This window comes from Pezoporus wallicus, unplaced genomic scaffold, assembly GCF_028554395.1.
Source record: "Pezoporus wallicus isolate ANWC-B61680 ecotype Strahan unplaced genomic scaffold, APGP_CSIRO_Pwel_v1 contig_6787, whole genome shotgun sequence".
Lineage (NCBI taxonomy): Eukaryota > Metazoa > Chordata > Aves > Psittaciformes > Psittacidae > Pezoporus > Pezoporus wallicus.
The window spans coordinates 263432-278399 of NW_026636951.1; the positions used below are offsets into that span (position 1 = coordinate 263432).

The 14968-nt window shown below is 38.5% G+C and overlaps 1 protein-coding gene across 1 annotated transcript in view; it reads left to right on the forward strand.

The window, feature by feature from the left end:
- The first annotated feature begins 484 nt into the window (after positions 1-484).
- The window catches only part of ADGRA1 (adhesion G protein-coupled receptor A1), a 281612-nt gene continuing 267128 nt past the window's right edge, over positions 485-14968 (forward strand). Inside the window, exon 1 of the mRNA XM_057402264.1 lies at positions 485-802. Within this exon, the coding sequence (XP_057258247.1) occupies positions 579-802 (224 nt within the window). The 5' untranslated portion in view covers positions 485-578. The remainder of the gene's footprint in view (positions 803-14968) is intronic.

Consider the following 14968-nt stretch of genomic DNA (forward strand, 5'->3'; position numbering starts at 1 on the left):
ACATTTCTCGAGAGCGCTAGGAAAGATAGCCATTTCCAAAACTAGATTCCCACATATTTTTTCCAGCTCCGATTTTCCAGCCTGTGCTCAGGCTGGTGGCTCCCGCTGCAGCTCGTCCCTGCCGCACCGGTCTGTTCCCCCCCCAGTTACTGGACAAACGACGCGGGCTCAAAGCACCGCGGTTCAGCCAGGTAGCACCCGCGCAGGGAACTCCCCGGGGCTGCCGGTGGGGCGCGGGGGCAGCCCCGGGTCCTGGCGGGGGGGGGGGGGGGGGGGGCACCCGGTGAGCGGCTGACTGAAGGGGGCCGGGGCGCGCATCGGGGTCCGCCCAGCGCCGCGGCTGCACGGGCTGCGGCAGGAAAGGAGCGGCGGCTCCTCCGAGGAGAAGGAGGAGGAAGGAGGGGGGGGTCCCTCGGAGCGGAGCCGGCCGCAGCGAGAGGCGGGGCGGGGTTGGGGTGGGCGCAGGAGGCGTGGAGGGGAGCGCGGCGCCCGCGGAGGGGAGCGGAGCTGCTCGGCGCGTGCCATGCGCGGCGCGGAGCGGTGGTGGCGGCAGCTGGCGGGTCGCTGGCTGGCTCAGCATGCGCGGGCTGTGCCGCCGCCTCTTCTGCCTGGTGGCCGCCGTCATGGGGCTGTGCGGGGCCAGCAGGAACTGCCCCGACCTCATCGTGGACCGCTGCCTCTGCGCCGCCGAGCGCGCCAAGGGGCCCGGCCGCCCGGCCCTCCGCATCAAAGTGGTCTGCAGCGGCGGGGACTTGGTGGAAACTTTGCAGCCCGCCGTGCTGCCCAACCGCACCGTGTCCCTGTGAGTACGGCCCGCGGGGCAGTGCGCACCTGGCCCTGGGACGTTCCCGCGGGAGGGGACGGTGTGGGGCGCCCAGGGGAGAGGAGTGCGGGGAGGGACGGGGACCTCTCTGAGCGGCAGCAGGAGCAGGCAGAACCACTCCGGGCAGGTTCTAACCCTGGCCCGGCTTTTAAAAAAGTGAGAGTTGGGTGGGATGTTTCATTTATTTATTTATTTATTTTCTTCTGCACAGTTTGGAAACTTGCCGGCGTTTTGGTCGAGCAGGGGAAGCTGGGCTTACCCCGATGTCAATTGCATGCTGCTGTGTGTGGTGGTTTGAATGTCAGTGCTAGCAGAACTGATGGAGCTCGCTGGTGCACCTTTCTGCCGGCGACGGGATGGGCTCAAACTATCCGGGCAATAAATGTATTATGGTATCGATAATGGCACAATGCCTTCTGGTGTGCTGTCTGAGTCTCTCCTAAATAACGTTTGGAATTTGATATCTTCTTTTGGTATTTTTTTTTGAGCAAGAGTTTGTGTACAAACACTTAAAATGACTGAATCGCCAGTATTGTTGAGTTGTCTGGTAATTGAAAAACGACTCAGTTTAGTGTTTTGCCTTTTTTGTTTTTTTTTTTTTTTAATCTCCCCAGGAGACTTGGAAATAGGTTATGGCTAAACTTGAATAAATGGTGTGCATTGTAAGTAAAGTAGTAGAACTTTTTCCAACTGCATCATCAAGTATAGGTGAAAGTAATGGCCCTGTAATGGACCCAAGCAGTAATAGCTCTGTGACATTTACCCTTTACATCATGCACACATCAACAGATCTTTTACTGTTGAATTTAGTTCTGTTGACAATTCCTGCGGTGAACATCTCCACTGTTCACTGCATTTTCTTTAAGTCAACACTTTTGGGAGACAAGTGGTAAATATAGTAATTTATAACATCTGGGGAGCTTGTGCTTGTAAATGTGCAGATGTGCTGTGTAGGCTTCGGTTCATTTTTAGCTATAACTGTTGAGTGACCTGATGCTGGTTAGCTGTATGCCAGTTATTCATCTGGTGAACTTTTGCTTGTTAGTACACACGATAGAAAAGCTACACTTCCTGCCAAATTTTAATAGGCTGGTTTAGAATAAAATTATTACATCAGCGTAAGTTTTGACTTAGGTGCTAAGTTCACTGCTACTTCTGTAGTTTATATAACTGGCTGTGTACTTAGGGTTTGTACTCCACCAGAAATAAAAAATGTCAACATCTTGGGCAGGCAGAAACTGTTTTTTTCCCATTGCTTAAGGAGCTGTAGAAACTGACACTCAGCATGTCTGCAAAGGGTTTTCATCTTAAGCATTGATTTACAGAGTCTTACTTAGACTTTTTTTTCTTAAGAAACTTTTAACGAGCAAAGCACCAGTAGATGAATCCAGCTGAGCATAGGATCAACAGAAGTATGTATTCAATGTAATGAAAAGAAATTGAATTGGAAACAGAAGTGAGAAAAGATGAACGGGGGAGGTGCTGCGTTTGAAGTGGTAGGTGGGAGGATTTGCTCACTTATACATATGATTTAAGGCATCAGTAGTAAACTCGATAGTATCCCTCTAAATGTCTTCATTTCAGGTAACGTTTGCTCATACTTATTAGAAAGATACTGTGGTTGTTTAGTTTTTTTTAAACTTTAATTATAAACAGCCATTGATCTGAGAGCTGATTAGCTGTCCTTAGTTGATATAAAACATCATGAATCATTGCTTGTTGTTGAATTTCACATGGATGAGTACAGTACCATGTATCTCCTCAGTTTATGCCTTCCCTCTTACAGTCTGTTTTTTCATTTTTTTTCCTTCTCAGTAAGTAAATATAAAGCTAAATCTTGAAGATAAAAAGGAAGAAAAAGTTTAAAATCTGTGTTAGAGACATAATGATTTTCAGTAGCTGGAACCTACAGATGACAATTTGATTGAATGTGTCAGAGATTGTCCAGGAGAAACTGTTTCTGAATTAAATAACACTTGTGAGATTTGGCCAGCTGCAGGAAATAATGATAAAAAGTTCAAACACTAGTACTCTTACATTTGTTTTTGTAGCTGCATGGAAGACTTGGGCAAAAGAGAACATTCTAGTAGTCACTGCCTGCTTCCATTCAGTTTTATTGGCCCATAGAGAGAAAGAGAGCTTTAACATATGGAACATAATCTTTTGGATTGATTTAACAAGGTGAATAAAGGAATTCAGATGCAGTAACACTGTAATGAAACAACGTAACAAACAGTTTGGGAGGTTTTGGACAGATTAAGTAATCTTACATATACACTTAACATATAGGGATGCTGCTTGCTTAGTGCTTTTTTCTTTTAGAAAGGAAGATTGAAGCCAAATTCTAATAACTGTTCTGCAGAAACGATAGAGGAATTGCCTGTGCGGTGTCTCTTAAGTTATTAAGATATGAAGCTGTGGATGTGTAACATTTCATTTGCATGCTGGGTAATGATGTTGCTTATCAGCAAATTTAAGAAGTTATGATTTGTTAGTTTAATGTTTTGGTTTCTTTTTTCACCTGAGTGACCATGGACCTTGGCTGAGTTTGCAATTTCAGCTCTTTTGTGGCGTATCTGTAGTGAAAGAATTGCTACTTGAAAATACTTCTGACACAGTCACACACAGTGACTGCAAACTAGTGTGAAGTCACTGAAGAAATGCTCATTCTTGACAAGTTTGGACCAATTATTTCCAGTTTATGACATGGAGAAGTTTTCTTTGGAATCGTATGAACACTGGAGCTTTTCAGTACTGCCTCCCAATAACATACAATATAAATACTCCCAATAATAAATAAACATACTAAAAATAAAATCAAAATATAAGCTAATAAAGAAGTTATCCCCTCCTCTTTATATTAAAATACCAAAACCCACAAAATCCCTTTTTCTGGACTCTTGTTTCACTGCCTTTATTTAGTATTTTACTGCTTTGGGAATTGGATTCAAATGCTTGATGTAGACCAAAATATAAAGCTTAGCTGTCACTTCACATAGTATTTGCATGTATCCTGTAAGAGGAATCCTAGACCTTATTGATTTGCAACATGTATTTCTGTGCCTTGTGTATTGGATATTGGGGCAGGGGTGGAGTAATGCTCTCTATTCTTTTTTTCCCCATGAAGAGTACAGCTATTGAATCACTAATGTATGAGATCTGCTCTCTCCACATCACTCTCAGTAGGCATGGAAATGTAGACCCAACAAGGAGGAGACATATCCCTTCAGGATAATACAGTTTTCTAAGTTTAGAACTTATGGCTGAATACTTGGGAATTCTTATATTGAATCAGTATTTAACTTTGTTTTGTTTATTGTTCTTTTTTTGTTACCAATCGTTTGGGTTGTTAAAGTGTAACTCTAGAGAAAAAGATTATTTGCGATTTTCTTTCTCCTTTATGCTAGCAGAAATTTTAGTTGTTAAACTTCTGCTTCACTTGTTAATGTTTGGGCTATATGGGATATGATAGTAAAAATTGTGTTGTTGCTTTTTTGAATGTGGAGGTCCTGCAATTTCAAGTTTCATAAATTAGCAGATTGGATGTTCTTCTGAGAATCAAATTATTTGGAGTAAACTGAACAATTTATTTCTGTACTTCTTTTTCTGTCAAGTGGGGTTAAAGAAGTTGTAGTTCAATGCATGTCTTGATATCACTGGGCAGAATATATTTTCAACCACAAATGCCATCAGTTTCTGATAGTATCACTTTTATATTTTTTTCCCTCCCTCAGTTCATAAGGAAGTCCAGCATTCAGACTGAAGGTTGTTATTATTTAGAATTTTACCCATAGACACACCTATAGAAATCTGATGTTGCAGCTCATGATAGAAATGAAGATTTAAGGTAGTGTAGTAACAATTCCATGTCATACAGGACCCTTCATTTATGCATTTCTTCTGACTTTGAATCAGAGGTCTCAAAGTCGTCAGCTACTTGGTTTCTGAGTGAGGCTACATGACTCCAGTGGTAATCTGTAGCCATAATACTTACATAGGGGTTTTCATCTTCAAAGCACTTTACAAACAGTAAGTAGTCTTCTGAAAGCAGCATTGCCCTGCTTTTCTCTGTCCCAAACTTACTTTTATGTCACATTCATTTATGTCATGTCTACTGGAACTTATTCAAAGTTATTATATTACTGTATTAGTTTCATGTCCAGTCTTGTCTTTTACACTCCTATATTCAGTTTAGGATATATCGATATGGTTTATTTAATATAAGCATTTGCTGTAAAAATAGATCGCAAAAAAATGTTCTTTGTGTCCCAGAGAACTTAGAGGTTAAGCCAGCCAAAGCAAACAAAGGAAGAATTGAGGAAAGGATGATCAAAAAGTATTATTCAGTAGTTTTATTTCCGCATCTTAAAACTCACATCTTTTTCTTTATTGATGAGAGATCTCACATAACGCTTTTATTTAGAAATTAGCAATGCTATTAAAGATTAATTCTCATTATAATGGTTTGCACAGACGTTTTCACCTTGGTTAGCTTCCTGTTTTCACTCAAAGTGGCAGAAAAAAAGAATAAAACCAGGTTTCCTGCTCCATTATTTATGTGTGTATACATATTTATACATGCTTACTTTTTTTTTTTTTTGAAATGCCAGTTATTGTGAAAGGAACTCCTAACCAAAGCAAACTGACACAAAATGCACATAAAACATGGAAGGCCCTTGTCTGCTTGTCAGTAACAGCAAGTATGATGACCACTTCCAAAGCATGACTGAAACTAATGCATTTGCTGGGATTTTAACAGGAGAGGAGGGTAAGAAATTTCTGTTAAGGAAAATAAAACTCTCTTTGCAAGTAATGCCCAAAATACAATAAAGGTTGCTTTAGTAGTTACCAGATTAATTTTTTAAGTTATATGAATCACGCTGAAGTTTCTGTCTTTACTAGTATTATTAAGCTGGAAATGTCATAAGTTAAAACAGTGCCATATATCCCTCTGCTGCTTTTAAGTCCTCAGTGTAACTTTCTTTGAGGCAGGTAGTTTGTGCGTGACAATGAGATGATAATTTTAGAAACGGCTAAAATGATTTTACAGTATTGAACTGTTAATTAATTTACTAATTTTATGTAGAAAACAAGTCCTTTTTTTTTTTTGCTGCAAATTAGGAAATTTGCAATGTTGTGATCTTATACTTGATTTCATCCTAGAGGTAAAAATAAACTGGTTAGGGTAGACAGGAGGATAGTAATACGTGTGGGAAGTGAGTGTTGTCATCTAAGTGTATATCTGATATCTATTAAGAAGTTCTAAATGAAGTTGGGGTTTTATAATATAATTTGTCAGCTGGTTAGCTATTGTCCTTGTTTGCCTTAAGCAGGAAGAGATTTAGTATATGCCACTGGCTCTTTTTTTTCTTTGTAGGTTGGCCTAATATTCATAAAACCTATCTAATTCCTTATCAGAAGATATTTGGAACAGAAATTTGGTTCTGAAATGTAGGTATTTTCATCTGTTGCAGTAGGGGTCAGGGAGAAGGTGTTTTATGTATGCGGGATTTGCTTTTGTAGGACATTGCATGAGTTGCTGCCCCTCAGGACCAAAGTACTGTCAGCTCTTAGAATGGACCGTTCCTTAAAGATTTGAAAATGGAGCTCTTAATATGTTTTTGTTTTTTTTTTGTTTTTTTTTTTCTTTCCCAGAAGGCACACTGAAACATTTTCTCAAAATACATTTTTCTTTCCTTGTCCCTTTCTAAGTATCCTGTTAGCATTATAAGATGTGAGGTGAAGAGGGGGAATGATGGAGTGGTTGGGAGAGAGGTGAAGGAGGGAAAAGGACTCTTAAAACACGTCTGAATAGTGAGGAGTAAAGGGTCTGAAGAATGTTATTAAAATGAAGCTCTAAAGGTTTAATGTTACATACATTCTCCCTTTTCTCCATCTTCAGAGGTTTAAAGTCACAGATCTTATTTATTTTTTTGATGTTGTACAAGAACAGGGTTTTATGAAACCCTATGACTCTGGAAGCCCATTTATTCTTTTGCCATTGACATAGACCCCAAAACTTTCTGGTCAGAAATAGGTGGAGTAACACTGCTTTCTTGTGCAGAGTTTCTCCTTATTTTGGACCCTCTGTCATCACAAATTTTGCAGCTGTTGGATGCAGTCATGTTCCTGATAATCCATCCCTACTTTCCTCACTGCTGACTGTTGTCTTGTTTTTATAATACAGAGCTGGCATAAATCTGAAAGTTAAAGGGTGGAGTATCTTTACTGAGGCAAAGGTTCTGCTCTAACAGCCAGGAGGAAATGTACATTCACATATATGAAGTTTACATACTTCCTTTGTACGTATCTGAGGGCCAAAGGTTTGTACCAACTTGGTTTTTACTCCTAATACTTGTTCATGTTTTCAAGAATCACTGTTCATACAATTTTATTTAGATTTTTGTGGAAAAATTGTGTATCGATTTCTAGGCTTCCTCTCTTTCCATCTTCTTGATAGAATAACAAAACCTTCACAGCAGTAAAAGTGTACAAAACATGGAAAGGTTGGGTACGTGCATCTCTAATCAACTATGATTAACTTCAATCAATTACAAGTTTGCTCTCTAGTTCTAGACTTCCGAAATACAATTTGGCTAAAAACTCTGTATTATTTATAATATTAACTTTTCTTTCATCTTCTTTGGCAATTATGTAGTACAGGGAACACACAGTTCAGGCTTGGTTACTATTTTTGTGGCAACATGCTATTCTTCACACTTCTCTTAAAATGAGTTCCAACTGTGTTTTCATGCCTGGGACTGATTTGGGAGTACTCTGAAGGTATGGTTAGTCATATGAAAACTGTGCTTTTGCAATTTCTATCATAGTCTTACAGACTTGTTGACAGTTTCTTTTCTGTACTTAGTTGAATATAATCTTATCTGAACAGCAGTATGTCAAATGTATAAACTGTTGTGTCAATAAAATAAGCATACAGTGGTTTCTGGGTATTATGCTCATAGACCTATAAATCTTTGAGAAAACCTGAGTTTTATTCCTAGATCATATAGAATTTAGGCTTGCTGATAGCTATGTGTAAGTAAGCAAATTCTTTTAAACTTATGTTTTAAGCTTTCCTTTGGTGAGTGGCTTTCTTCTGAAATGGCTATTTATCAAAACTCTTGGAGGTATAAAGGCACTGGCATGCATTTTCAGCGTATATACTGTAGGCTTTGTATAACACAAAATGAAGTTTAATGGATTTTCTATGTTATTAAGGTATCATTATGGTTTTTGTGTAACATGAGAAGTCAAGGCCTCCAAATTCCAAGTCATGTACTTTTATGTTTCTCCTTGTTTATTGAAGAATTACTATGATTTCTTCCTTCGAATGTCAATCAAAAGGATGTCTCCCCATAAAATCATTCTCCTTGTGTTATGGAATTGTCTGTCCCAGAGAGTGCATGTTTTATAGACAAAAGTAGAAATTGGGAAAGTGAAGGTTTTATGTCTGCTGTAACTTGAGAAAAGAACAAACTACACCATACAATGGAAAATAAAGTTAAAACTAGTAGTAACCAAATCAGGCCTGGAAAACATGAAGAAAAGCGTAGGTTTAATGAAAGAATTGTGCACTTAAAATTACTATATATCAGTAGTTCCTTGGCAACAATTTTTTTGATAGGTGCATTAAAAATTAATGTGCATGGTATTGATTTCTTTGAGATCAGAGAGGTGGAAGAAGAGCATAACCTGTCTGTGGGCAACTTTATTAATACAGTAGGTTTTACAGAAATTTCAGAAGTATGCTGAAAGGTGAGGAAATGTTCGTTTACTGTAATGAGCTAATAACCTGATGCAGCAGCAAACCCACCAGCGTTTAAGAGAGAGGGAGATAAAAACCAAAAAAGGTGTTACCAATTTAGATGAATCTAATTTACCAGCACTCCTAAGTAATGGAATTATTATACTTTAACATGTGTCTTATCAGGGGAGATTTGCATGCTAAAAAAAAATGCTGAATTTTCTTACATCCTTTCATAGGTCATCCTATGGGTGCTTGGACCCATCTGCTATTATTTCTGGAACCTTTTCATTCTGCACTTTATTCATTACTGTAGGGGTGGTGAGGCACTGGAATGGGCTGCCCAGGGAAGTTGTGAATGCTCCATCCCTGGCGGTGTTCAAGGCCAGGTTGGACAGAGCCTTGGGTGACATGGTTTAGTGTGAGATACCCCTTCCCATGGCAGGGGGGTTGGATGATCTTGAGGTCCTTGCCAACCCTGACTATTCGATGATTCTATGATTATTATTGTTGTTGTTGTTATTCCCCCTTTTTTCTTCTCATCTGCATCTTATTTTTGTTCGCTGTTTGCATGTATTGCACAATTTACTGTAAATGCATTTCTAAAAAAGGAGAAAACATATCTCCCTGCTCTTGGCCCTTGGCATGCTCCGCTTTGCTTGCCAGCCTCTGCACTATCACTGCTGTATGCTGCAGCTTCTGCTTTCAGCTCATGGTCTCCACTACTTTTTTAGTGTTACATGACTTTAAAGTTCTTTTCCTTTTCTAAAACCCTCCATTACATCTTCCCTCATCACCTTTGATCCTTGACTCATTTTATCCGTCTCTTCTGAACTTACTGAGTGGAACTGAAATGAGTGAGGATATGGGTCCTCAGAGAGATTTGAATTAAGTCCTGGAGTTCAGTGGTGCCTGGAATTGGGGCCAGGCAGATGGAGCTGATTCTATTGCACAACTTACAAACAAGAAAACCTTTTTTTCTGCAGTAGGAAGCTGTGCTTCCTTATAGAGTTTATCATTTAAGCTGCAGCCAGTGGAGTAGAGAACTCTGAATGTGGTTATGTCAAGCAGTAATTTTACATTGACCCAGCAAACATGTTGCTGATAATCAGAGGGAACAGTCACATGAATCAGATTTGTTTTCCATCCCCAGCATTGTGTATTATTCAGATGGGAAGAAGAAAAGTTTAATTTCCAGTTTTCTCTATACCTATGTGACAACTTTCAAGCAATATTGCAACAGTCCTTCCTAAACTGTTTAATGTGTATAATGCAAATAATTATAAAGATGAAATCTTAATGTGTGCTGTTATTCTCACTGCAGTTCTTGGGCCGGAAAACTAAACTCTTCAGTATGTAGGCAAGTCTAAGCTTAAGGGACTGCATTCCTTTCTCCTGTGATATAGCTAGTATTCACATTTTGAGTTTATCATATACCTGTATCTTAAATTAGATAAAGTTAATGAACTGTTCTCAGTTATGGCTGTAGAAGTTGACAAATCCATTTCAACTTTGCAAAAGCCACAGTTTTCCATCCATGATACATATGGGATGCAGGAAAGGAAACACAGTCAAAATGCACAAAACAAAGCATTCTCTCTATTGGAAGAAAACAATACGTTACTCCCTTGGTAATGAATGTCATTATAAGGCTTTTGTTTTGGGCATGTATTTTGTGATTAGACTTGTTCAGAGTCCCTGATGGAGTCATACATCATCTCATTTATAGCAAGGTAATCATCTGTAGTGGGAGAATGGTAAAGTTTTGTTATATTATGCTTCAGGTAACTTTTCAAAGTAAGATATCATGATTGTTTAAAGGAATTTGGATTACATGGTGTTTAGAAAACAGAGTCAAGCTGTGGGAGTTACAACAATAGATTTTCAGGTAGCTGTTAAACTGCTGGTGCATGTAAGAATAATATCTGCAGTTTCTTTATGAGGAGTTTTTCCTCCATGTTTGGTAGCAGTATGCGCTCAGAAAATTAATCTGCTCTTTCTCTTGTCTATATCAGATAGGAGTCTTGGGGAGGGAAGTTCTGTACGTTTTTCTTTTAATGTTAGGAGACTTTGGGTAAGTACGTAAGTCCATTCAATGTGAGCAGGAAGCCGTCTATAAGGCTCTTTGATTGGTTATGTTTTTTTTTTTTGTTTTGTTTTGTTTTTGAATGTCTTTTTTTGGGTTTGTTGTTTGTTTTGTTTTTTTTTTTCCTGATGGTCATGTTTTCCTTTCCTTTCCTTTCCTTTCCTTTCCTTTCCTTTCCTTTCCTTTCCTTTCCTTTCCTTTCCTTTCCTTTCCTTTCCTTTCCTTTCCTTTCCTTTCCTTTCCTTTCCTTTCCTTTCCTTTCCTTTCCTTTCCTTTCCTTTCCTTTCCTTTCCTTTCCTTTCCTTTCCTTTCCTCCTTCCCTTCCCTTCCCTCCCCTTCCCCTTCCCTTCTTTCCTCAGCAACCATGCTGATTGATAGAGTTGCATTAAGTTCTTAGCATTTGAGGACCTGTTTTTTGTGGACCCAAAGTATACCGGAGGAAGAACAAACACTGACAACCTTTGAGATATGAGCATCAGAAAATGACATGATGTCAATCATAAATGTTGTATGACTTAATATATGTATTCAGTGAATGCTAACTGCTCTTCATGTTAAATAAAAACTTACCTGGCATATTTATGTACTCATTAGCCCTCTTGGATCTATTCCAAATATGCTAGTACTAATGTCTTTAGTTTAAACAGAAAAAGAAACAAGGGGATTTGTAGAAAAAAGGAAAGTAATTTTTTAACAGTTTTCTTTGTCTTTCCCCTTCTATAATAAAAGGATAAATAACAAAATTCCTAACACTTAAAATTTGAAAAAGCTCCCACATTAATGGTCATTTATTGTTGTATTATTCATAATTCTTTACACTTTCTACACAATTACATGTTATAAATAACAGTTTTAAGAGTCAACAGTATAGACTGATGAAGCAAAAAATAACTTTAAGAGCTAAATAAATGCAGTAAATTCTAATCTTCTGCATTTAGAGCAAATGAACTTACTGCTTTAAAGTTCTTCGTGCTTATTGATTATCATTATAAACCTGTTTCTAAAAAGTTATTCTTTCTGAAACAATTCTCAGTTATTTTGTGCCTGTATTTAATAACTAGTCCATTAACGAGTTGGTCCATAGAATGGTCTTCATAACAATTTTACACATTTAAACAGTAAATTGCTGGCTAAAATGGCCTCTTTATTTGAATAAAAAATACAGCAGCATCGCTAATTGGACAAAATTACTTTAAATAAAAACATCCTTGATTATGTTTTCATGTATTTTTCATGTATTTTTCATGGAGTTGATTGCTTGTATCTCCCTGTAATTAAATGCTGTTTAAGTTTTTATTTTCTATAGGTACCTTTGAAGAACTCAGGTCAACTATTTGGTGTTGTTATGGATACTTTACAAATGGAATACTTGGTTACCAATCTATTTGGTAATGAAGAACGATTAGATGCTGTGCCCCAGTTTGGAATAGATTAGAACAAATAATTTTTTAATGTTAGCTTTCCAGAGTACTGCTTTAGCTGAGGCAGAGTGATTGGTTTAAACAAAATCCCTCAAGTAATTATTTATTCAATAGCACTGAAGTCAAGTTGGGGCTTTTTTTTTTTTTTTCCTCTGAAAGTAGCTGTCAAAATGGTGGTATTAAATTATATGTTGAGTCAGTGGTTCCGTAGGATTAGTTAGTCTATAAGACTTTTTGGTTGACTGTTGTTTCCTTTCTGAAATTGGAATAGCTAATAAAGCATTGGAAGAACTTGGACAGCTGGTTTTCCTATCTATTTTTACTTGTTGCTTTGCTGTTTCATATGAATTTTCAGTTACTAGAATTGTTTTGGAATAAGTAAAAATATAATACATGGACTTTAAAAATCTTGATGGTTACACAGCTTTTCATTTCCTGCCATCTGGGCCATCAACAGAAATATGAGTGGCTGCCCTAGACCAGAGCAAATACCCATGATGCAGCTCAGTACTGTGTCTCCGGTTTAAAGGTGTTTAAAAGCAGGTCCCTCGGATAGAGCGGCAGTGTGATACTTCCCACAAGGATCTCCTGGTCTCCATCCCAACTCAGAGCTGCAGTTCTTGTGTATTTAATTTACCAAAATAGATTGTTTTTCCACAGCCTCCTCCGGAACCTGTGCCAGCTCCATGCACCGGGAGCATCCTGTGGCAACATGTACCACAGCTCAACTACATGCTGGCAAGGGGCTCCCTCCTTTTGATTATTTCTGAGTTTCAAGAGTTCAAAACGCCTTATAGTTTGTTTCAGCCAGAGCTGACGTGGTCATCAAAGACATGAAAATGGACCAGGTTCTGTCATCAATGGGGGAAAACCTGTCTGTATTTTTTTCTTGTTATAGCTATCATTAATCACTGTCAGTAAGCTGAAAGACAAGGAGGTGATGCAATTTCAAGTTGTAAGATTAATATATACTAACAGTATGCTTTCTTGTATGTAATCAACATTGTGTTTAACTTAATGAAAAGAGAGCAATGATAAAACTTCTTTAAATAACCTCTACTTCTGCTTTAATATTTTGGTTTGATGAAAAATAAAAGCTTGAAGTCAGCTTTCTCATTGGTTGGCCTAGTTTTCTCATAGCAGATTAATTGATTTTCCTGCTTTCCTCTGTATTCCTGAACCATAAGTACATCTTCAATTTTCCTTGTGTTTTGAGGCAAATTTGTGCTTCATTTAGTAGCTGGCACTGTGGAAAGGAGAGAGGGAGATGGTCTCATTGAGAGAAAAAAACCCCAAATTGTTAAATTGCAATAACAGCATGCCAGTGAAAAGAGGTTTTGGAGGAGGTAAATGTCTTTAAAAGGTACAGGCTGCTTGTCAGTTGGTCCTTTTTATTTTTGGTTTTTATCTTGTCAAAAATAATTTTGATCAGTATTGATGCTGGCAGCGTATTTGTTCAGAAAAACTGCAATATGGCTCTGCTGATTGATAGCCACTTTGCTTGAGATAAGCTTCAGTTTTGTCTTTCTGTGTATTCTTTAGTTGACAACTCTAAGCCTTGTAACATGCTAATAGTAGTTTAGTAGATTTTGGTACTTACTGAGTATGGGTCATTAGTGTATTCATCTGAGACTGGAAGAAAATGGATAAAAGAAATTAAAAGTGGAAAAATTCACATTTTTAGCTTGAATTTTTTGATGAGGAGGGGAAGGTAAAAATATTGACAATGCTATTTTAAACTGGAGTACTCTTTTTAATGCTATCCCTCAAGACAGTCTCTCCACATTATCTCTGTAAAACACTGGGACATGCATGAGGCTGATCCTCTCTGAATATCTATTTCAGGCTGGCCACAAAACCTGTGTTTCATTACTGTCTGGGTTTAGGGTGGGCTGCTGTGCTTTCTCCTTTTATTTGTTACTTTGTTCTGCACCATTTTCCTGATTTCGTGCCATACTGTTGATACTGTTGACTGTTTCAGTATTTTTTTTTTTTGGGGGGGGGGGGGGGGGGGGGGGTGTTGTCTTTCTGTTTTTTTTTGGGTTTTTTTTTTTTTTCTTTTAAACTGTTAATTATGGGAGCCACTTTCCAGGAACTGACCAGCAGAAAAGTCCTCTCCTTGAACCTTTAGTAGGAAAGCCTTTGCCAGTGTCAACCATTCAGGCTGCCTAATGTCTGCCAGATCATTCCTGAAAGAGGAGATGATTAGAATTATAAGATACCTACACTGCATTGGTACTTCTTACAGTAGGGCAAAATGCTTGAAGTTCTTTCCATTATCAATCTGTGTGCATGGTTTGAAGATTTATTGTTGCAGAGGAGATCCTGTCCCATTATATGAGACAGATCTGCTCTGCCAAGCGCTTTCTACGTGTCTGGAGAAATGTGTCCATTGCTGACAGCGAGGCAGAGTTGAAGGCTGTCTTGCAGGTGCAGAGGATGTGGTGGGAGGCTGATAGGTACCCCAGCCCAGAATCAGGATGTGGTTGTAGGGAAATGGCTGCTCACTTCACGCTCGCAAGTATTAGCATCAAGTAGTATTTTTGGTCTGGTTTTGCACTGTATTGTAGTAGAAGTTATACTGCAGAAAAAAGACATTGATCACTGCAGAAAATGTTTCAATAAGGTTAGTTTGTTAGTGCTTAAAAAAAATAATGAATGTGGAGTGGGGGTGAGAGTATGAGTTGTTGTCTTAGGCACAAGTACTCCATTAGCTGTCCTAGTCTTTTCTCCCTCTCCTTTATTGTGATTATGAAGAAGATTTCTATAAAATAAAGATAAAATTAAATATTGATGAATATTAAGTGAAAAGGGAATTTTGACTTTACTTATGCATTGGTTGACTTTGAACCAGTTTGACTTGCTACCTGCAGGAGTGGTACTCTGGAGGT